This window comes from Budorcas taxicolor, chromosome 7 (genome assembly GCF_023091745.1).
Source record: "Budorcas taxicolor isolate Tak-1 chromosome 7, Takin1.1, whole genome shotgun sequence".
In the NCBI taxonomy this organism is placed as follows: domain Eukaryota; kingdom Metazoa; phylum Chordata; class Mammalia; order Artiodactyla; family Bovidae; genus Budorcas; species Budorcas taxicolor.
Window position 1 is genome coordinate 25,601,167 of NC_068916.1, and position 25,141 is coordinate 25,626,307.

A 25,141-nucleotide genomic window follows, 5' to 3' on the forward strand; every position below is an offset into this window, starting at 1 on the left:
TACCAGGTGTCCTTACATGATCCCCTCTTCCAGACTATACCTTCTCTGACATTCCTTGAGTTATTCTTTCCTGGCTTAAATGGAAGGCAGAAAAACAGCATCATTATATTGGAAAGTTTCCCTTCAATGGCCCTTCACATGTCAAATACTTGTTTGCAATTTATTCTGAAGACTCTTCAGCTTTGTTCCGTTACCACAGCATTTAGTTGTTTGGGATTTCTGACAACAAACTTATTTATTTATACTCATGAAACTCATGAAAGTTGCTGGCACAGTGTCGTTAGTGGCTGTTCCAACTCTGCTTTGATAAACCGTGGAAAATAAACGTCTGTGCTGAACTGAAAAGCACTTGCTTTTACTCATATTTCCAAAAGTGTATTAACTTTAAAATAAATAATAAATAAGCTCATTGGCTATTTCCCAAAAAGGACGCTACATATTAAAAATGGAGATTCAAGTAAGAGAACTGTAAATTTTGAGAAATGTTTTAGCTCATTAATTTAAAAACACAAAACTATCATCTTTTAAATCTTTTTAAAAAGAAATTTGCAGCACTGTAGTTAAAATATAAATGAACTCCCTCTTAAAGAATCCACCTGCAATGCAGGAGACCCTGGTTCTATTCCCGGGTCAGGAAGATCTGCTGAAGAAGGGTTAGGCTACCCACTCCAGTATTCTGGCCTGGAGAATTCCATGGACTGTACAGTCCATGGGATCACAAAGAATCAGACACAACTGTGCGACTTTCATTTTCACTTCACTCCCTTAAATAAGAAAGACTGGGCTCCTAAACCCAAACCTACTTTCTGCTCTTGTAACATATAAGCACTTTTTATTTTGCTTTATAAGTAATTTTTTTGTTTGCATCTGCCTGTAAGTAATGCACCAAAATAGCATTAATAAAAACTAATATTTATGCAGCACTTAATGTGCTCTCAGCTACATTTAAACCACTTTGCATAGGTTTTCTTATTAAGTCATAATACAGTGCTGTGAGTTTGGTCACTTTTTTTTAAAGTTTTTTATCTATTTATTTTTGGCTGTACTGGGTCTTCCTTGCTGCCAGGGCTTTTCTCTAGCTGGCAGCGGGCAGGGTCTGCTCTCTAGCTGTGGCTTGTGGGTGGGCTTCTTATCGCAGGGGCTTCTCCTGTTGTGAAGCGCAGGCTCTAGGGCTTGTGAGCTTCAGTTCTTGCAGCTCTCGGGCTCTAGAGCCCGGGCCTACTTGCTCTGTGGCATGTGAGATCTTTGCAAATCAGGGACGGAACCTGTGTCTCCTGCATTAGCAGGCATATTCCTTATTACTGAACCATCAAGGAAGCCCTGGTTACTATTGTTAACTCGTTTTACAGAAGAGACTGAGACACAGAGAGTCTTAAATAAAGTAATCTTAGCAGGTTTTAGTGGCTATGAAACCATGGGGCCAGGAGTCCAACCTGCTAGCTTCATTCCAGAGCTTTCACTCTCAGCAAGCACTGTTGAGCAAGCAAGGGTGGGTGACCAGGTAGCACACATTCCCAACCCACGGACTGCATTTATAGGAAAACGTATTTATAGCGGCAGCGACAGGAATACCGTTCTGTGCCCTGTGATCCAGAAAGGCCTGAGTTAGATCCATTTCAGTGATCCTGGCACCACCTGTAGAGTTTTTGCTGTATTTTCTACTTATTAAAATGAAAGTTTATTCTGTACCACTGTGCTAAAAATAATCCATCCTCTATGACTTGAGAATTGAAATTGCAGGTGAAGGAGAATGGGAGTAGTAAGAGATGCAAATGAACTAATTTTGTCTTCATTCATAGAAGGGAGTCAGTAGCAGAGGTCTAAAGAAATTAATTGTAAAAGAGGAAGAGGTCAGGGTGATAATTATGGTGAAGTGGATTGTAATTTGCTTTTGGCAAAAACATAAGTAATATTTAAAAGAGTGTATGTGGTACTGTATTGTGAAGAAAGTGAAAGTGTTAGTCCCTCAATAATGTCTGACTCAGTACAACCTCATGGACCGTAGCCCACCAGGCTCCTCTGTCCATGGAATTCTCCAGGCAAAGATACTGGAGTGGGTAGTCATTTACTTCTCCAAAGGATCTTCCTAACCTAGGGATCAAACCCAGGTCTTCCGCCTTGCAGGCAGAGTCTTTACTGTCTGAGACCAGTAATTAATGTGAAGAAAGACGTTCTTAAATCATCTTTAAGCAAAAAGCTGGTAGACTCCTGGTCATCAACTGCAAATGAACTGCATGGCCCAATGAAATAAAAACTGATATAGATGTCAAAACACAGGCTGGACCTTTGCAAATATATAGCTTTTAAAGAAGGAAACAGGTCACTATGTTTCATGGTGACTGCATTTAGTTCAGATTTCTTCTCTCTGTATACACATATATACACACATCTATCTATCTCTATGTCTGTGCTGCCTCTCTCGGGTGCATAGAATTGTATTCATCACAGTATTTGTTTTATGGCATAATCTCATTATTATTCCACCCATACCCTGGTTTCTTTTTTGTTTGTTTGTTTCCTTAGCTTAAAGCTTGGAGCAGTTTCAGAGGCTTCCACTTGTTCTTCCCAACTATGGCAGTTCTTGCCCTACAGGTCAAGTGCTAACTGTCAGTTGTGGCAACTTAGAGGGATGTTCGGGCTAATTATACATTTGGCATCTTGGGAAATAAACACTGGGTGGGTCCATGCCCTCAGTGGACCCACTGTGACCCGACCCGGGTCCTAAGCTTCATTTATTGCCTGGCTCTTCTGTATCCTCATACTAATGTGGGACTGTGATGCTACCAAAGGTGCCAGCACCCAGTGTTTGGGTGCCATAGCCTGCTGTTATTTAGTTGCTTTAAACAATGTAATAAGCACTCATGAAACTACCAGAAACAAACACCAAGGCCAGGATAATAATCCATATGTGTCATGGTGCCCCCTCAACCATACTTTGTAGTCAGCATGCTGCATTTTCTTGCTTTTTTTAGATAGTTTTATTGCACCTATAGATATTTCATTTTTATTATTATTAATGATTATTGCAATCTTTTAGACTGTACAAAAACAATTTGATACTTGTGAACCTTTTATTTTAATGAAATGATTCATCTATAACTATTAATATTTCCATGTTGTTCTAGTTCATTCTTTAGAATGGGATATACTATTCCATTATGTGGATTTACCTTCATGTGTTTATCAACTTTCTCTCTGATGGACATCATTTCCTGGTTCTTCCTGTTATGAGTAGTGGTTACATACTTAAACACACACATACTCTGATTTCCTGGACGGATGTGTATCGTCGCGCTGTGTAACATCGCACTGATGTTAGCATGCTGAACCTTGTTTCTACCTGCTGTGGCTTGATGCCTGATTGGGGAACAAAGAGGCTGACACTGTGTAGTCAGGGTGCCTCTTCCTCATTCCAGGCCTGTGTGCTGCCCTGCCCTCCTCCAGACTGGTGGAGAAGCATCTGCTGAGTGATCAGTGAGCCGTCCCTGGCTCACAGGACTAGACTCCCATCTTCTAGATCACCCTTTATGTCTTTTCCATGGAGCTTTGGGCTCACGATACAGATTAAGAAATCATACAGGAGAAACACAGATATCGCAAACATTTCCATATATTTTTGCTTGTTTTTGTTTTCAAATATTGCAGTTTATTTACATTTCCCGAAAGCATTAAGAAGTACCCTACTCTTTAACTGAGCTATATATAGGTGGCTTCAGTTCAGTTCAGTTCAGTTCAGTCGCTCAGTTGTGTCCGACTCTTTGGCTATGGTTTTTCCTGTTTTTCTCCATTCATGTATGGATGTGAGAGTTGGACTGTGAAGAAGGCTGAGCACTGAAGAATTGATGCTTTTGAACTGTGGTGATGGAGAAGACTCTTGAGAGTCGCTTGGACTGCAAGGAGATCCAGCCAGTCCATTCTGAAGGAGATCAGCCCTGGGATTTCTTTGGAAGGAATGATGCTAAAGCTGAAGCTCCAGTACTTTGGCCACCTCATGCGAAGAGCTGACTCATTGGAAAAGACCCTGATGCTGGGAGAGATTGGGGGCAGGAGGAGAAGGGGACGACCGAGGATGAGATGGCTGGATGGCATCACTGACTCGATGGACGTGAGTCTGAGTGAACTCCGGGAGTTGGTGATGGACAGGGAGGCCTGGCGTGCTGCGATTCATGAGTATTATATTAGTTTTAGGTGTACAGCATAGTGATTCTGTATTTTTATAATTTATATTCCACTTAAAGTTAAATAATGACTTTACAAAATAATGACTATTTTGCTGTGATGTACAATATATCCATGTTTCTTATGTATTTTATACATAGTAGTTTGTATGTCTTAGTTCCATACCTCTATATTGCCTCTCCCACCTTCCCTCTCCCCATTGCTATCCGCTCATTTGTTTTCTATATCTGTGAGTCTGTTTTGCATATACCTTTATTTAATTTTGGGTTTCCCTGGTGGCTCAGACTGTATAGAATCTGCTCGCAATGCAGGAGATATTTTAGATTCCACATTTAAGTGATAATATACAATGTTTGTCTTTGACTAATTTCATTAAACATAATACTCTCTAGGTCCATTCATGTTGTTGCAAATGGCAAAAGTTTATTTTTTTATGTCTGGGTAATATTCATACACATACACACACATATACGTATACCACATCTTTGTCCACAGTATGTTGATAGAAACTTGGGTTGCTTGCATATCCTGGCATTACCTCATCTTTAAGCACAGTATTTTCCTGGTAACAGCCTTCAATATTTAGTCTCATTTTAAGGCATATTAGTAAAAGGGATGAGCCTGTAACAATTGAAACTCCTCCGTGAGAACAGGATTAATTCTGAGCGAGGCCATCACTCTTGCAAAGATTGCTGAAGCTCATCTTCCTCAATTAATCTGCTCTTAGTTCCAAGCTTCCTTCTTCCCAGTTCCCCAAACCCTCTCCCCTGGAAGGAAAATTTGAATTTTAAAACACAGAGACAATAATGGAAACTTAAATAGTACTACTAGCTTTGAGCATCAAAGCCTGACTCCACTTGCCATGGTTTCCTATGTGTGCTAAGCAAAAATGACATCCAGTCGGGTCAATATGTCTTCATCTCTTTCTGTCTCCTCTCTCTCTCCCCCCATATAAGATAGAGAGTGTCTTGTAATCAAATGAATTGATTGTAAAATATCTTTTGCTCTAAGGAATATGATTTTCATGATGCATTTTTCTTGGGAAGCAGAGCACTGAGTAGCTTAGAAATTTGTTGCGTATGTATTAAAGAGTTAAAATCTAAAATAAGCCATTTGGGAAGGGCACGTGGACCCAGGTTAGCAGTGGGGTTTTCAGGTTTGACTTTTAGACGCCCCCCCAGGTGTCACACCCAAGAAAGTGAGGCCAGCTGGGAAGCACATCTAGAGGGTCAACCAAACAGCAACCTGGAGCTGACATCTGAGGCAAAATTAGCACGTATCACTTGCTAGTGTATTTATCAGAAGTTGCCAGTCTAAACTTTTAGTTGCTTCCCGCAAATGACTTCCACTGTTAAAATGCACACATTCAGCAACTTGGGCACTACCTTGGCAGTCTTAGTCAACTCCCAGCAATATTTCATATGGAGTTACTGAAGTGACATCTCTCCCTTAATTTCAACCTAAACAAAATGGTCTTCATGGAAAGTTGCACATGGAGTTTTCTATGAGAGCTGGGAAGAAAAAGAGTTCTTTATTTGAGGCATGATGGGTAACATCATCATCATAAACGTGGAGTCTGTGAAAAAGATGTATTCCCAAAGAAAATTATTTAACAAAAAGAGATTCTGTAGCTTGTGATCTGGATTTTGGATCAGAATTAGGAATATTTAGATCTTGTCTTAACTTTCATTTAAAAGAAATTTAGTTTTTAGTTTTCATTGGAGGAACAAGAAGAAAATTGGAGAGAGAAATGACAATTTTAGTTTCAAGTAGAATTCAGAGAATAAGTGTGGAACAAGAAGAGCACGTGGTGGCCAGTATCCCAGATTTGGGGCCTACATTGTCAGGGTTTGTGCTGTAGGTGTGTGTGGGGATTGCATGATCTCAAGCAAATAAATGAATGCCTGTATCTTTTAACAGTAGAGATAAGAATGGTCTTTTCTACATAAAGGTTTTATGAGTATTATGTCAGATAAAGAAAGCATTTGGCCCTTCTAGGTCTTCATTAAAGAAGGCAGGGATATATACCACAGACAATTTAATTATGAAATATTCAATAAACCATGTGATTTAAGATCTTAAAAAAATAATTGTAAAAGAGTTCTAATATAACATTTCAATTATGACTTGTAGTATAATTTCCTATAAATAAACTTTTCAAATCTTAAACAAACAAAATTGACCTACTGGAGCATATATTTGCCTACTCCAACCAAAGTATTAGCAAGCAAAGAAAGGGACCCAAATTCATCATCTTGATGAAGAAACGTGGAACTGGGGATTTAAGATTATCTGTTAATTGCTGACGAGTCTCAGCCTGTTTTTACCTCTCTAGTCCCAGCTTCACCCAAATTATAGAAATGGACATTTCAGACCAAGAGGACTTGATTTATTTAGCATAACACAGTGGTCAGGAAATTGCATTTTAGAGGATTCAGGGACATTTTCCCAAATGCTGAGAACCAGTGTTGTTTCCCCAGTGCCATTGAGTATTTAAATCCCTTTAAAAAATACTAAAAAAAAAAAAAAAAAACACATGGTGAAGTAATTCATGTAATTCTTGTAGTTCAGTTTCTGCTGAAGATCACTGGAAAAATTGAGAGCCTCCAAAACACCTTGCTCAGAGACTCAAAATTAGGTGTGTGTAGTGATAGAAAAATCTATTCTACCCTGGAATGAAAGAACCAGATGAATGTTTTGAACTTTGATATAAGAAGAAAAAGATATAAACTCAAATATATTCCCTTATTTCTTCATTTTACTTATAAAATCATTGCTGTTTCATAGTGAAATGTAAAGGCAATATTACAGGCCAAAATAAACAAAAATGCTAGTTTTACAATATTGTTGATATATCTATAGCTTCAACTAAGTGAGAGAGAAAGAAAGAAAAGCTGTCTCACAAATTACCATGGCTCATTGCCTGGAGAAAATTAGTCTACTCTAAGGAAAATCCTGCTGTAGTTAGGTAAAAATGCCACAAAATTTGAAATATAATACCTTGATCCCTGACTGCATTTCTTAACAAGTGTTATCAGTTACTGACTGTGTATGTACTTCATTCACCATCTAGGTATGGGAAAATGTATGGAGGGCTCCTCATTTAATTTAGATGCTCCCATTTTTATCAAGATATAAATAAAGAAAGCTGTGATAATGCTTGAGCTGTCTTTTTTCTTAGTCCCAAGTTAGGAATCACTCTTTCTCTTTCGATGTAATTTTATCCGATTTCAATGTATATGTTTCTCATCTATACAAAGTTCATATTAAATTTTTATAAAGACTTAACTTTTTTGGAGCAGTTTGAAGTTCATAGCGAAATTGAGAGGAAGGTACAGAGGTTTCGCTGTGCTACCCGGCCCTGGGCATGCAGAGCCTCCCTCTCCACAATGGTATGTTTGTTGCTCTGATGAACCTGTATTGGTGCATCATAGACACCCGAAGTCTGTAGTTTACCTTGGGGTTCACTCTTGTTGTTTCACATTCCATCGATTTGGACAAGTGAAAATTAACCATATATCCATCATTTAGCATAAAGACTATTTTCAGTCCCCTAAAAATCTTCTCATTTAAGTTTGTTAAATGAGTATGTATATTAGAAATATATTAAGTAAAAAGTAATATAAGTGATTCAAGGATATAGCAAAGAGTATGGAAATGTGATTTTTAATGACTAGAGCTTTAGAAATGACGGGCTTCCCTGATAGCTCAGTTGGGAAAGAATCTGCCTGCAATGCAGGAGATCCCGGTTCGATTCCTGGGTCAGAAAGCTCCCCTGGAGAAGGGATAGGCTACCCACTCCAGCACTCTTGGATTTCCCTTGTGGCTCAGCTGCTAAAGGATCAGCCTGCAATGTAGGAGACCTAGGTTCAATCCCTGGGTTGGGGAGATGCCCTTGAGAAGGGAATGGCTACCCTCTCCAGTATTCTGGCCTGGAAATTCCAGGGTCGTAAAGAGTCAGACACAACTGAGTGACTTTGACTTCTTAGAAATGATATTGTAAGATTTATTATTATTATTATCATCATATTTTTTTATTATTACTATAGTTACAGAGCTATTTTACTTCCAAAGATAGGTGTTTGCCAAACTGGAACTCAGAGCCACTATGATGTTTGCCAAAGAGTTCCAAAGGAAAAGGAATGGGCTGATCATAATAAATTTAGCTCTGTTTTTAATTCTAGGTCTATCTTATCCCCATTTATCATCTCCTCTTCTTCCACCCTTTATTTTCTATTCCCCTCTGTTATCACCTAGACTGTAACTTGTTGACATCATTAACATCATCCCACTTCATTCTATTCTTAAACATCTGTCTGTAGATTGTCTATGAATCAATGCAGCACTTTAGAAAGAAGGGATGTCTGTACTGTTGCAGTCAGTATTTTATTTTTAAAATAAAATTATTTAAATGAAAATGTAATCAAACTTTTTCTAAAACTGTTGCTATATGCTTATACATAAATTGGTTCTGTTTTAACATGAAGACATATAAGAAAATGCTTTCAATGATGCTGGAAAAAAAATATAAAAGGTTGCTTTCTTGTTTTGTCAGATTCTAAACAGAACAGATTTGAAACCATTGAAGATCTTTTTTAATAGAAAACATTTAAAGTTTGCTAAAAATTTCTCATCTAATACTTTAGTAAAACCATGTTGTGAATATTTAGTAGTAGACTTAGAAAATTAATTCTACTTAACAAACTCAGAATACAGCTGTTCATAAATTAGATTATCATAATTTTTTTTCTCCCACATGGAATATTTTTCCTTAATTTACCATGATAGAAAAAAAGAATATTTTTATAATCAACTAACAAAGAAAATCAGGAAGTATAGCATTCCGGCCTTTGTTTGCAACTTGATTTTACATTTTAAAATATTCCCTGTAGCTTCAAGATGGAAGATGGGATTTTTTTGATGGTTTTTTTTTTTTTCCAAAAGAATATAATGTTGCATTTTACATATAAATCCTGTATACTACAATGGACACTCTATTTGTAATGGCTAGTTAATTGTTAATATTTCTCTCTGGAATCAAGAAAGTATGTGGCTCTCATGAGTAAAATGTGTTCTAGAATTTGCTTCTCTTTAAGAAGTTAGTTAAAATTCATTGTGTTTGCCTCACAATTGTCTTTATCAGTTGCATAACTTGTGAACAGTAGGGATGAGATGAGGAAGAAAGGAAAGAGGAAAGTTGTTCTGCCTTCAGTCTGCATCCCTCACCACCAGGCTGTGTATAAGAGAGATGGGACGGTGAACTTGATTTGTCTGAAAAATTGCATTTCCAGAGTTTGAGGGTAAAGGATGCGTGAGTTTCCTACCTCCTAGGTGAGGCCCCCACAAAAAGGAGAGGAGTTGAGTGGTTTTGAAAAGGGCTCCTGCTACACAGATTCCTGTAGGGTGGGTGATCCCAGCCTGGGGATGAACTGTCGGAAAGCTGGGGCTGATGAGAGAGTTACAGCTGGTCAGGTAGAGGAGGTATCTCTGGGGTCAAGGGTGAAAAATGAGAGAGCCTCAGCACTGAGAGGTCTCCCAAAATATCAGCAGAAGTATTAGGCTTTGGAGCCGCCATGCCCAGAGGGCCCTGATGCCAGAATCATTCATTCAGAAAAGTATTTATTGAGTTCCTAGCACAATGCTAGACCCTGAGGATAGTGTAGTGAACAAACAGATAAAAATCCTTTCTCTCACGCAGGTTACATTATAAAAACAAGGGACAAACAAGAAACAAATAAAAATCTATTAGACTGTCAGACGTGAAAAATACCATCACAAAATCAAAGCAGGGTGAGAATGAGGGTATGAAGGAGCTGAGGGGGAAACCATGGCTGTCTGCGGAGGCAAATTTCTAATAGGGGCTGCCAGTGAGCGGCTCTGAGGCAGGGGTGTGCCTGAGGGATGGTGAGAACTTGAAAGAGGCCAGTGTGGCTGGCGCACAGTGGTAAGGGGGACAGTAACTGGGAAATGACACATTTAGAGATGCAGTCTGGTGCCATATTTCGTGGGGCTTTGCACGGTAAGTACTTTGGACTTTCTCATTCACTCACAGTTCAGTTGCTCAGTCGTGTTTGACTGTTTGCAACCCCATGGGCTGCAGCATGCCAGGCTTCCCTGTCCACCAACTCCCGGAGTTTATTTAAACTCATGTCCATCAAGTAGGTGAATGCCATCCAATCATCTCATCTTCTGTCGTCCCCTTCTCCTACCTTCAATCATTCCCAGCATCGGGTCCTCTCAATTCTTTGCATCAGGTGGCCAAAGTATTGGCTTTTCAGCTTCAGCATCAGTCCTTCCAACAAATATTCAGGACTGATTTCCTTTAGGATGGACTGGTTGAATCTCCTTGCAGTCCAAGGAACTCTCAAGAGTCTTCTCCAACACCACAGTTCAAAAGCATCAATTCTTCGGCACTCAGCTTTCTTTATAGTCCAACTCTCACATGCGTACATGACTACTGGAAAAACCATAGCTTTGACTAGATGGACCTTTGTTGGCAAAGTAATGTCTCTGCTTTTTAATATGGTATCTAGGTTGGTCATAGATTTTCTTCCAAGGATCAAGTATCTTTTAATTCCATGGCTGCGGTCACAATATGCAGTGATTTTGGAGCCCCAGAAAATAAAGTCTCTCACTGTTTCCATTGTTTCCCCATCTATTTGCCATGAAGTGATGGGACTGGATGTTTTTTGAATGTTGAGTTTTAAGCCCACTTTTTCTCTCTCTTCTTTCACTTTCATCAAGAGGCTCTTTATCATGTTGAGGTTTGACAGAAAACAACAAAATTCTGTAAAACAATTATCCTTCAATAAAAAATAGATAATTTTTTTTTAAAGAGGCTCTTTAGTTCTTCTTTTCTTTCTGCCGTAGGGTGGTGTCATCTGTGTATCCGAGGTTATTGATATTTCTCCCAACAATCTTGATTCCAGCTTGTGCTTCATCCAGCCCAGCATTTTGCATGATGTACTCTCCATAGAAGTTAAATAAACAGGGTGACAATATATAGCATAGATGTACTCCTTTGCCAGTTTGAAACCAGTCCGTTGTTCCATGTCCAGTTCTAACTGTTGCTTCTTGGCCTGCATACAGATTTCTCAGCAGGCAGGTAAGGTGGTCTGATATTCCCATCTCTTTATAAATTTTCCAGTTTGTTGTGATTCACACAGTCAAAGGCTTTGGCATAGTCAATAAAGCAAAAGTAGGTGTTTTTCTGGAACTCTCTTGCTTTTTCGATGATCCAATGGATGTTGGCAATTTGATCCCTGGTTCCTCTGCCTTTTTAAAATCCAGACTAAACATCTGGAAGTTCATGGTTCACCTACTGTTAAAGTCTGGCTTGGAGAATTTTGAGCATTACTTTGCTAGTGTGTGAAATGAGTGCAATTGTGTGGTAGTTTGGACTTTCTTTGGCTTTGCCTTCCTTTGGGATTGGAATGAAAACTAACCTTTTCCAGTCCTATGGCCATGGCTGAGTTTTACAAATTTGCTGGCATAGAGTGCAGCACTTTCACAGCATCATCTTTCAGGATTTGAAACAGCTCAACTGGAATTCCATCACCTCCACTAGCTTTGTTCGTAGTGATGCTTCCTCAGGCCCAGTTGACTTTGCATTCCAGGATGTCTGGCCCTAGGTGAGTGATCACACCATCTTTAGAGTTCTCAAAAAGGGAGCCAATGGAAATTTTGAGTAGAGGAGTGACGTATTCTGGACTCCATTTAAAAAAGATTTGCTCTGGCTGCTGGGTGGTAAAAAGATGAGAAGGGAACAAATATGAAAGCAGAGAGACCAAGTAAAATGCTCCTGCAGTAGTCTCAATGAGGTTTGATGATAGCTCAGAGCAGTTTATTGGTAAATGTGATTGAAGAAGTGGCTGAATTCCATGTATTTTGAAGGCTGAACCAGCAGAATTTGTTGACAGTCACTCGTGAGGCAGGATAAGAAAAGAATCAAGTAGTTGCAAGGTTTTTGGAAAGGCGATTTAAAAAGATTTAAAAAGTTGCCATTAACTGAGATGGAGAACATCTGTGGGTGGAACATAGTGGAGTTGACTGGTAGATACCAGGAGTTCAGCTTCAGATGGTTAATTTCAGACCCCTGTTAGACACTCAGGTAGCCATTTGGAGTTGCGTATATGGGTAAAGTTCCAGGGCAAGGTCGAAGCTGACAATGTCAATCTGAGAGTCTTTGGCGTATAGCTGATATTTGATGCCCTGAGAATAGAGATCATGAAGGAATCATTCTGATAGAGGAGAACCCAACAGCTGAACCATGAAACACTTCAGCTTCAGTTTAGAGGTCCAGGAGATGAGAGAAAACAGGCAGAGGAGACTGACAAGGAAATATGTGTACAGTGACATCTCCACCAACCAGGTAGAATCTTTGTTACCAAGACCCGTCCTCTCTCCTCCCCATCACAGCATTGAAAGAGCTCATGGTAGGTGCTGTCTAGGGAGGAAGGAATTGAAAAGAAAGGAAAAAAGACAACCACATCTCCTCCACTGCTGAAAGGTCTCAGCTTCAGCAGACTCAAACTTCGGGGGAGGAGAAGCTTTGACTGGATGAAGGATTAGAACTATGGGGTTATTGGATTTAAGTGGACTCGTTATTCATCTGAAAATGGTAGGAAAGCCTGAGGGCGCGGCCTGAAATTTTCTAGGATCAAGAAAGAACTGTTCAAAAGAAAGTGTGCAAAATGGCAGTAGGAGAAATAATGAAGTTGCTTTCTGCTTGCACCCTTGTGGTTTCAAATCTCATTACCACATATTCTCAGTTTATTTGAAAACATTTCCAACCTCATGACTAAGTCTACATGCAAAAGTTCAACTTTTGCATAAATCATCAGACAGAGGCTGTAATTTAAAGAAAAGGGAATTTCAAACGAGAACATCTTTCCAAGTCTCAGTGAAGACCCCGGACGTGCTTTAGTGTCCTTGAGAATTGTCCAGGTTGCTTGCTATGGGTGAGCAGCAGTTCTGCCCTGTAGCATTCAAATACGTTGCGTGCGTGCGTCTGTGCTCTGTCAGCCCAGTTAGGCTGTGAGCCCAGTGAGGTCCACTCAGTCTTTGTGAGTTTTCCCAGTTAGCCGTCTTGAATTTCGCACTTTGCACAGAGAATGCTAGCGGATGAGTTGTTGCATTTATGCAACTCCATCACCTCCTTAAGCAAATCAAACTGTGTGCTTCACAGGCTAAGTGACTCTTAGGAATGAACCCTGTGTACTCATCTATACAACCCCATCTGTGCACATACGCAGATATGTCTGTGCAATTCAGTGTACGTACAGTTACATACTGAATTTAAACGATATATTAATATATGAATGTTATCTGTCAGGTCAATAAGGAAATCAATCAAACTCAGGAAGATACAACTGTAACAATTCAAAGATTAACTTGAAGAAGAATTGCATATAGTGTGTTTCTTAGTAACTGAGAGTACCATTTTTGTGGAATTTATTTCCTTTTATGGTAATAAATATGAAAAGCACAGAGGCTAATGAATATTTATATAATAATTCTGTAATGTAAAGTAGGACATATTTTCACTTAATGCCATTTATTTAGAAAATATGGAATAAGTACCTTGATACATCATTAAATTATTGGTGAAATCAAGATTTCTTAAAGTTCCTACTGCATTATGCCAAAGTACATTTAAAAATCCTGAGGGTTTTATGATTGCATCTTAACGTACTGATGTTTAAAAAGAAAAATGGTAACAGAAAATATTAAATGCTTGTGTCTTTGCCAAGTCCAAATGGTTATAGTAAATTTAACTTTGGAATTTCCTGACTTTTATGTTATTAAAATTATAGGTTTTACTCAACATTAAAAGAGTCTTTCAATTTAATTTTCCTATATTAAAAATTGTTTAAGGTGGTTGTGGAGAGCAGATGGAATTGGAAGAAAGATTCTAGAAGACATGGTTTAAACAGTTCATCCCTCAATTGTTAGATATATATATATATATATATATATATATTGTTATAGAAGCTCAGTGTCATCCTTTAATCCTTCAGTATTTTGCAACTTGTAAATAATTTGGTCTTATTTGTCTTGGACTAACAAAAGGTAACAAAATATTTCCACCCTGAGTAAATAAAAAAAGAAGAGAAAGAGAAGGAAAAAGCACCACTGGTAAATAGTTAAACTTCCCAAGAAACTTGGGGATGCAGACCAAAAATTTAGACTCATGTTGTTCTACTCTGTTATCAGAAGTTTTTATATATTTTGAAATAGAAATAGCCTTCCAATTGTTATGTCAGTTTTAAAAACACTATGATGGAATTGCCTCTTGCCGCTATTGCTTCATGCCTGAGTTACTCCAAATTAGTATTAATATTTAGAAAGATGCAGTATTGGTTTCAGCCCAAAAGGCACCATGGATTACATTGCTGCAGTAGTAGAAGACAATGCTATTATTTTACCTTTAGTGGACAGAAAAGCTCTTTTAATATATAAAAGGTTCCTTTGCTGCCTGTTGATGTTATCACACAGAGTATTTTAGATATACTTCTCTAGATCAATCACTAGAGGAAAAGAGACAAAGTATATATAATCATACGATAGTAAAACGCTGAATTAAAATGAAGATATTGATATTACATAGTAGATAACAGACTTCCATCGTCTGTACATTGGATTTACAGTGGATTGTGGTGTTTTCCATGATCCTAAAAAATACCCTTTCCTTTCCATCTTTCCCTTAACCCACTGCCCTCTTTTCCTTCCTTTCACCTCACACTTTGGGATTATCTGCAGTCGTTCTCTGCTTTCTTTCTTCTGACTTACTCTGGAACCCATTGTAACCTAGTCAACTGAAACTGTATTTCAACCAGCTCAGTAGGTGGGCTTTTCTCATTCCTTACGTAACCTGCCCTCCCTGCCAAAAAAAAAGAGAAAAGAAAAACAGCACCTGTATGCACTTGGCTTCCAGAAATGAAACCTAGACCACCTTTGTATGCAGCTGCATGCCTGTGTACTAAGTCACTTCATGAATGTCTGACTCTGCGAGCCTATGGACTGTAGCCTTCCAGGCTCTTCTGTCTATGGGATTCTCCAGGCGAGAATACTGGAGTGGGTTGTCGTGCCCTCCTCCAGGGGATCTTCCCCACCCAGGGATCGAACCTGGGTCTCTCACGTCTCCTGTCTTGGCAGGTGGGTTCTTTACCACTAGCTCCACCTGGAAAGCTTCTGTGTAGCTGTGTACCAGGCATGTATGCTTTGGATGCCCCACAGTTGGCTCAAGCTCAGCATGCACAGACTGAGTCTCTAATTCCACTACACCTACTCGATACGTACTTTACTGGCATTTCTCAAATAGCTTATCTCAGTGATTGGCCCAAAGTGTAAATCTGGATAGCATTCTTAATACCGCCCTTTCCTGACACAACCATTTTATCACCAATAATTTGGATGGATACTACATCTTAAATGTATTTTGAATCTATCCACTTTTCTCTGTCTTTATCTTCGTTTCTTTTCGGGATTACTGAGACATCTTTTTTTGATGTCTTGTTCTACACAAGACACTTGTTCTACTCCATCATTTTTCCATGTTACAAGCACAGTGATCTTTCTAGAACACAGATTTGGTCATGATCCTCCTGAGTGTCCTGTTCTCGGGACATAGTTTCTCACATCACCCTCTGCTTGCATCTCTACACTGATTCAGGCACATTCACATCTACTTGTTTCCCAAATAAGCCGTGCACTTTGTTGCCTTGTCTGCGTGTCGTCTTCCCTCTGCTTGGATAACAATCCTCCGTTTCATTTTCATAGCCTGGTTTAGACCCATTTGTCTCTTATGTTCCAGTCTGTCACTTTTCTGGGTAATTCTCCTGACCCATTTTTTTCCTGTGCATTCCCGTGTTATCTAGTGCCTGCCCTAGTATTTATCACACCATATCTTCATCAGGGGTAATTCTGATCTCCTGGCCATCACAGCCAGCCTCTGGGGAAGGAGTCCAGCAAACACTTGGTTTCAGCTGTACTCACAGCTTAGTGGTTCTATTTCTGGTCCAAGGAAATGTTCATCTTGTATTTTGAAACCAGCTGGCTCTTTCTGGTTTTCTTTTCTTTCCTTTTTTTTTTTTTCTTTTTAAATGTGATCTGTCACTGTTCTGTGTTTGGAACAGAAGGGGAGTACCAAAACATCCTGACTAGAGGTCAAAATCTGCACGTTTAATAAGCTGTCCAGGTGATTTTTCTGCACATTTAAGTTTTGTAACATCTGCACTCGCTATTTTATCCTGTCAAGAAGACCGAAGCTGTTTGACATGAACTTACTCAACCTCAGATTCCCTCTATTACTACATTCTCATTTTCCATTTTCCCTGCATCTGATGAAGTATCTTCCCTTCTTTTCCAGAGTAAAATGTTCTTGCTTCACACCTAATTCCATCACCTTTCTAACTCTTACTATTGATATGTAAGTTCACTTTTCTAGCTTTTATCTCTTCTTTTTCCCAACTCTTCCTCTTTACCTATGATCAGTTCAGTTCAGTTCAGTCGCTCAGTTGTGTCCGACTCTGCAACCCCATGAATCGCAGCACGCCAGGCCTCCCTGTTCATCACCATCTCCCAGAGTTCACTCAGACTCACGTCCATCGAGTCAGTGATGCCATCCAGCCATCTCATCCTCTGTCGTCCCCTTCTTCTCCTGCCCCCAATCCCTCCCAGCATCAGAGTCTTCCAATGAGTCAGCTCTTGGCATGAGGTGGCCAAAGTACTGGAGTTTCAGCTTTAGCATCATTCCCTCCAATGAACACCAAGGACTGATCTCCTTTAGAATGGACTGGTTGGATCTCCTTGCAGTCCAAGGGACTCTCAAGAGTCTTCTCCAGCACCACAGTTCAAAAGCATCAATTCTTCAGCGCTCCAGCCTTCTTCACAGTCCAACTCTCACATCCATACATGACCATAGGAAAAACGACATAGCCTTGAGTAGACGGACCTTAGTCGGCAAAGTAATGTCTCTGCTTTTGAATGTGCTATCTAGGTTGGTCATAACTTTCCTTCCAAGGGGTAAGCATCTTTTCATTTCATGGCTGCAGTCACCATCTGCAGTGATTTTGGAGCCCCCCAAAATAAAGTCTGACAGTGTTTCCACTGCTTCCCCATCTATTTCCTAAACATCATTAACACAAACCTCTCTCTTCCACCTCTTTGGTCACTTCTCACTATGCCATTTTTATTCTGAGTTTTTTCACTGTTCATTTGTGTTCAGTTGTGTCCAGCTCTTTGTGACCCCGTGGACTGTAGCCTGGCATGTAGTTGAACCTTCTAATTGCATCTTCTACTCCTTATAAATACCCTCTGCTCTTGGGAAACTCATCCATAGTTTTTGGCTCAGTTTTTCCCATCTCCTCTGCATGTTTCAATTCTGTCCTGTTCTTTAGGATCCTTTATCAACTACTATGTCCTCCAGTAACTTGTTTTCATACTTTAATTGAAAGAGTATATTGTTAATCTTCTCTGGTGGGATTGTGCCTTGTTTTAAATTTATCTGCTTAACAAATCATTAATTCATGATGGTTTGAGATTACATATGACATACATGTGACAAATCAAAGACCTTTAATCAGCAATTACTTGATAAGTTCACGAATGAATGGTAGATGCTCAAAATCTATTTATTTGATTTAAAGAGAGAAAATTGAGGCTTTCAAAGAATGAATACCATTTTCATTAGAATCTGTTATGAATATAGATGCAGATATCTTCCAGACACTGTAAAGCACACTAAATCCAGTCACATATAAAAATGATTATAGATGATTATCAGTTAGGATTTATCCCAGGTATGCAAGTTGGTTCAGCATCTGAAAATCAAGTAATATAATGTAAGTAGAATAAAGGACAAAAGCCATATGATCATCTCAATACATGCAGAGAAAGTATTTGAAAACTTGACACCCTTTCATGATAAAAATGATCAACAAATTTGGAATAGAAGGGAACATTCTTAACCTGATAAAAGGCATATATAAAAAAACTACAGCTAACATCATACTAACTGGCAAAAGAGTCAGTATTTCCCTGAAGACCAGAAATAAAACAGATGTTTATCCTCACAACTTCTGTGCAGCTTTGTGGTGGAGGTTCTAACTAGGGCAGTTAGGAAAGAAAAGGAAATAAAAAGTATCCAGGTTGGAAAGGAAGAAGTAGAACCATAGATTTGCAGATGATATGTGTTTAGTGGAGAAAGGATCAGCTAAAATGAGTAACGTATACACTAAAATGGAGAAGGTAGCCTCTAAAAACTCTTTAAATTTAATAAATGGTCATCAAGGTTGTTGTGACAGAATGTCAACATATAAAAATGAATTGTACTTCCATACATTAGCAGTGAACATTGTGAAAATGAAACTTTATATATGAAATGAAAATTATAGGATCAGAAGAATAAATGCTCATGAACAAATATAATGACGTGAAAGACTTTACACTTAAAACTACCAAACCTTGTTGAAAGATGTTAAAATCCAAATAAAAGGAAAGATATCCCATGTTTGTAGATTGGAAGACTAAATATTAAGATGGCAATATTCCTCAAATTGATATATAGATATAACACAATTCCTGTCAAAATTCCAACCTTTTTAAAATACACAGTCTAATCCTAAGGTTCATATGGAAATTTATATGTAAATCATGTATCAGATATGGGATATACATATATAAAGAACTCATACAACTCAACTATTAAAAAACAAATAACTTCATTTAAAACTGGGCAAAGTAATAGAATAGATATTTCTCCAAAGTAGATATATAAAAGCAATAAGCACGTTAAAGTGTGCTCGACATTATTAGTCATTACAGAAATGCAAACCAAAAGTATGATGTGATACCATCTCACATCCTTAAAATAGTAAAGGTAATAATGAGTGTTGGCAAGGATTGTGGAGAAATGAGAATCCTTACACATTGCAAGTGAGAGTGTAAAATATTCCAGCTGCTTTGGAAAGCAATTTGACAGTTCCTGAATAAGTTAAACATAGGATTACCATATAACTCAGCAATACCACATGAGATTAAATCATATGTCCACAGAGAAGTAATACTGAAATGTTCATAGTACCTTTGCTTGTAATAGCCAACAAATGAAAATATCCATCAACTGATGGATGAATACATAGAATGTGGTATATCCATACAGTAGAATATTATTTGCAATTAAAAAGAATGAAGTTCTGGTATATCCCACAACATAGTTGAAATTTGAAAACATGATGCTAAGTGAAAGAAGCCAGTCATGAAAGATCCTTTATTTTATGGTTATTTTATATGGAAAATGCCCAGAATAGGCAAGTATATAGAAAGAGCTTATTAATTAATTGTTATAGATCTGGTAGTTATAGATTAGCTATTGCCTAGGTCTTGGAGTGAGGTAGGGAGAGTGACTGCTAAAGGGGTAGAAATACTTTGGCAGGAATGAAATTACTCTAAAATTAAATTATAGTGATGGTTGTGCAATCATGTAAATACCAAAAACTGTTGAATTTTGTACTTTAACTGAATGAATTACCATGCAGTTATTATATTTCACTAAAGCTGTTTATAAATACACAATGAAATTTTGAGTAGAATTGATATGTATCATCCTTTCAGTACCCAATTAATTTTTATTTTATCATTTTGAAAATGCCTTTTGTCCCTGTAAAAGCTTGAAATAGCTTTATTCTATGTAATATTTACTGGTAAGTTTTCCTAGTTTTGGGCTTCCCTTGTAGCTCAGCTGGTAAACAATGCCTGCGATCAAACCTCAGTTTGATTCCTGGGTCAGGAAGATCCGCTGGAGAAGGGATACGCTGCCCACCCCAGTATTCTTGGGCTTCCCTGGTGGCTCAGATGGTAAAGAATCCACTTGCAGTGTGGGAGACCTGGGTTTGATCCCTGAATTGGGAAGATCCCCTGAAGAAGGGAAAGGCTACCCAGTCAGTCCAGTATTCTGGTCTGGAGAATTCCATGGACTGTATAGTCCATAGGGTCACATAGAACCGTAAATGACTGAGACTCTTTTTGCTTCACTTTCCTAGTTTCTAATAGTATGTTAAATAAAAATTCAATGTATGCATAAGAGAAATAATATTTACCTTTTTTCTATACTAAAACAAAAATTGTATGGAATTAGGCCAAATACATGTGGTTCCTTGGCATGGATGGAGAGAAAATATTGTATAAGCACTTTCTAAAAAACAATTTATTGTTTTATTTGTTCTGAGTTCTCTGTAACATAATTGTTACATGGATTCTGCTTTTATGTATGACATGTACATATTGGAACTGACAGAATCTCTAGGGCAATGTTCTTAGAATTCAGTGATATCTGAGATCACACTTAGCACTACTTACCAAATTATTCATTATATCTGCTTAGAGTAAGATTTACAGAAAATGTTGTAAATGTTGGTTGACAAATACGAGGTTATGTGGCTTGGCAGTCAGAAATCTGTCAGATGGTTTTGCTTAGATCTAATTTTCTTAAAAAAAAAAAAAAAAGAAGAAGAAGAAGAAGTCTGTGTTCCATTTAAATTACCAAACACTTTCCAATCCTTCTTTTTCTTTATCCTCCCATGGCACACTTCAAGTCCCTTCCTTTTTGACAGAGTTCTTCCTTACCCTCCTCCCATCATCATCCTCTTATTCTGACCTTTCTGATCCTTGCTGCCAGTCTCCTGTGCTGGCTTCTTTTCTTTTGACTTTCCCTTGGATGGTGGTGGTTCTCAGAGTTCCCTCCTCAAATTCAATTCTTTTCAAATATATGTCTTCTTTGGAAATCTCATTTATTGCTACAACTTCAAAAGCAATCTTCAGACTTGGTGATAAACCACAAGTATACATATTGACGCCTTACTTTTTTACCAAGTTTCAAATGTTTAGCTGCGTAGTTGGAATTTCTGCTGTTTCTCTCAAACCTTTCATATTCAGAGTGTCCCAAATGCAACTGAACCTCAGAATGTGTTTTGCCCTCTGTGTCCTGTTTTCTGTTACTAGCACTACCGTTGGCTCCGTGCTCAGTCAAACTATAAGTCTGAGATACTTATCCAGGGGCAAAGTCCTGCTGAATTCTCCTGGAATCTCTTGAATATGTGTTCTCTCACTCATCATAAAGCTTACTTAAGGTTCTCATCATTTATCACTGGGTTATTTATCATTATCTGTGTACGTTAAACATGAGGATTGCCTTTCTGATATATCGATTTGCTTATGTAATGTTCTTATTTAATTTAAACCTCTTCATAAATACCATATATTATTTCAGAAAAAAAGCTTCAGTGTTTGGGAAGGCTCTCCAGGGTTCAGCATACGGCTAATTAGCAAAGCTTATATTTGTCATTTTCCCAGTCATGCTGGTACACTTTCCATTCTTTGTGCTGCATTTTCAGATTTTTGTTACTTTCTAAGGCTATCTGTATTCCAGGCTTCCCAGGTGGCACAGTGGTAGAGAATCCACCTGCAGTGCAGGAGACGCAGGTTCAATCCCTGGGTTGGGAAGATCCCCTGGAGTAGGAAATGGCAACCCACTGCAGTATTCTTGCCTGGAGAATGCCATGGACAGAGGAGCCTGGCGGGCTACAGTCCTGGGATTGCAAAGAGTCGTGCATGACTGAGCAGCTGAGGAGTCACACACACCCAGAACTACATTCCACTTGCTACAGTGATTAGTTCAGGACTCTGGGCCTTAGGAGCCCATTTTCCTGGCTATAGGAATAATTCAGAAGGGTTAGTATGTGACTCAATTCAGGACATTAGGAGAAGCGGAAAGATTTGCTGAGGGCTCCTGGGGGAATATTCGCTTCCTCTTAGGAGTGAGCCGCTGTTCCAGTAAGAGACACCTTCTCCTACTCTAGATGTCCTAGTGAAAGATCTAGCCTAGAACTCCTGTAGCCATTTGCTCCCGTCAGGGAGGACAGCATTAAGGACGTGGTCAAAGCCAGAGGAGGGCATAGGTGAGCAGCTCTAGTTTTCATGTAGAAATCTTAGATACTTTACTGAGAGCTTTTTACATACAATTATTTTGAAGCTGACCTGTTAAGGTTCTTACTTAATTCTAAGAAAGAAACATGGAGTTTTTGCAAAATATTTAACACAAAACTCACAGATTTAATCTTATTCCATGTGTTCCTCTGTGTTCCAGGGTTTTTTCCTTTCCGCTTGAAAGAAAATTCAAACATCTTTCAATTTCTACTCTTTCTGTTGTCAGAAAGGCTATTTGGAAGTAGAGCACAAAGAAGTACTTTATTATGAAAGGAAATGCCTGAAAACAAGAGTAAATGCTTAAATGAAAGACTTTAAGGATCCTGAGTTTTAAGAATTTGGCTTGGTCTTAGGTTCCATAAGTGCCTTGGTTGTTGGCATACCTTTAGACGTAGGAGGATCAGAAAGTAAGTTTTGGTTCTTCACTTTTGTAGTGCTTGCTGCTTTACTGTGTGTGGTTTGCTTTTTCTGTCTTCCTTATCTAGAAGTGATTATCTATTTATCTGGTGATCACAGTATAGCTGTTCTGGTTTCCTTTCTCTTCTGAATCTACGTTCAGTTTTATTAAGATGCCCTGCACTAAGATAGCAACACAAGATTCAACAGACCCTAATTTTGCACATATGGTTTTATTTCTTTGGATTAAATCTGATGGTAACTCTTTTACCACATTATATGTTTGGTCTTCATGTAACCAATTTATGTTAGAATTCTGGACTCTCTAGGGGAATTGATAGATTATGATTTGTACCACTGTGCCTTCAGTGGCTAACTGTTAAGCCTCTAATGAAGATATTATTTTAGAGACTGTCTGAATCTGGTAATATTTTTGAATTAGAACATTCCAAGAAGACATAGGCATATAGTTATTTCATGATACTGCTTATAGGCACGAATGACTTGTCAGAATAAATGGTGGGGGAAAAAAGAATGAATAGAGCAATTCAGTTCAGTTCAGTTCAGTGGCTTAGTCATGTCCGACTCTTTGCAACCCCACAGACAATCATGCCAGGCCTCCATGTCCATCACCAACTCCCAGAGTTTACTCAAACTCATGTCCATTGAGTCAGTGATGCCATCCAACTATCTCATTCTCTGTTGTCCCCTTCTCCTCCCACCTTCAATCTTTCCCAGCATCAGGGCCTTTTCAAATGAGTCAGCTCTTTAAATCAGGTGGCCAAAGTATTGGAGTTTCAGCTTCAACATCAGTCCTTCCAATGAATATTCAGGACTGATGTCCTTTAGGACGGACTGGTTGGATCACATAGAGAAATAGATGAAAGAAATTTAGGGCATTGTCAACCATTTTTAAATTATGGGGTTTGAAATTTATTTCCTTGTATTTATAATTAGAATATAATTTTTCTGTGCTTTTTATCAATGCACTTAAGCATATATATGTGTCTTTATATATGTATGTATATATGTGTGTGTATATACATATACATATATAGGACTTCCCCGTAGGCTCAGCAGTGGAAGAATGTGCTTGCAATGCAGGAGACGCAGGAGATAACGCGGGTTCGATCCATGGGTGGGGAAGATCTCCTGGAGGAGGGCGTGGCAACCCACTCCAGTATTCTTGCCTGGAGAATCCCATGTATGGAAGAGCCTCGTAGGCTACAGTCCATGGTGTCACAAAGAATCAGACTCGACTGAAGCGACTGAGTATACATACATATATATGTTTATATATATGCTTGTGTATATATATGTATATACATAGACATCTTTTAAAAAACTGAAAGCTCAAGTTTACTTTTTGGTAATCATGTAGGCTTTTATGGCTTTTATAATTGTTCCCTGTATTCACTTGGTCTTTGCTAGCTCTGTTGCTTAGAGAGGACAGCTAATTCCCAGGCATCTGGGGCTGGATTCTCTTCACACTGGCTCTTTTCCTTTTCAATATATTAGCAAGTCGCTCCCAGTGTACCTAATTGTAGCTTTGTTTGACTTTCCACCTCTCTCTGCTTATTGAACTAGAAGAAAAGTACATTAAAGCTTATATAAATGGCCAGGTTTCCTGGTTTGGGGAAAATTTAAAAGAAAGCAGACCTTTCATTAACGTGAAAGGGAGTGGACTAGTCCCGGCACTGAGTAAGCTGAATGGATAGATTTAGGGAGACACAATAGGAAAACTGGAGAACTCCCAAAGCCACCCACATTCGCCCTTTGCCATTTTACTGTATTATTTTAGGTTTGAAGTTAATGCCCAGAATGCCAGATATACCCATATGTAGATGTAAGTACAAAAACATATCCTGAAGCCAAATAGAAAAAAAAAAAAGGTGTTTGCCACCCTCCATTGGTTCAGATAATTAATGTGAAAATTAGCTATAAAATTTGAAATGTACTTATTTCATATTTAAAAATGTAATCCTTGCATATGTGTGTGTGTGTTTTAAGTCTCTAGTAGGATAAGTCCCTAGATGATGTCGAATGGAAACTAAAACATTTACATCTTCACTTATTTCCAATTTAAATTGCATTTGAGGAGGAAAAAGAGGATATGGAATTTTGCTTTCATTGGCCTTGTTTTCCTGCCGTGGGAGTTTACTTTCATCTCAGTTCCCATAGATAGTGTGAGAAATTCTTTAGGGCCTGAAACAAGAGTATCTTCAAGGTTATACGATCCGACCTAATCAACCATCAGTGCTCTCAGACACTTTTTTTTAAAGATCCCTTTTAAAAGCTATTTAATGGAGGCCTTTCTCAGTCATCTTCTCCTTCTTCCCCTGATTAGACATTGACGAGTGCAGCATCATTCCTGGGATATGTGAAACTGGCGAATGTTCCAACACCGTGGGAAGCTACTTTTGTGTTTGTCCACGTGGATATGTAACCTCAACAGATGGCTCTCGGTGCATCGGTAAGCCTCCTGGTTTTGAGGGCACAATACACTGCTTCTTTCTAATGACAGAACAGCCCAAGCAGGTATGGAGATGGCAACAATTATAAAACCTTTGGGAAAGTGGCT

At 38.6% G+C, this 25,141-nt stretch overlaps 1 protein-coding gene across 1 annotated transcript in view; it reads left to right on the forward strand.

The window, feature by feature from the left end:
* FBN2 (fibrillin 2) overlaps positions 1-25,141 on the forward strand; it is a 224,383-nt gene that overhangs the window by 77,839 nt on the left and 121,403 nt on the right. The window contains exon 8 of the mRNA XM_052644439.1: positions 24,908-25,033. Coding sequence (XP_052500399.1) covers positions 24,908-25,033 — 126 coding nt within the window. The remainder of the gene's footprint in view (positions 1-24,907; positions 25,034-25,141) is intronic.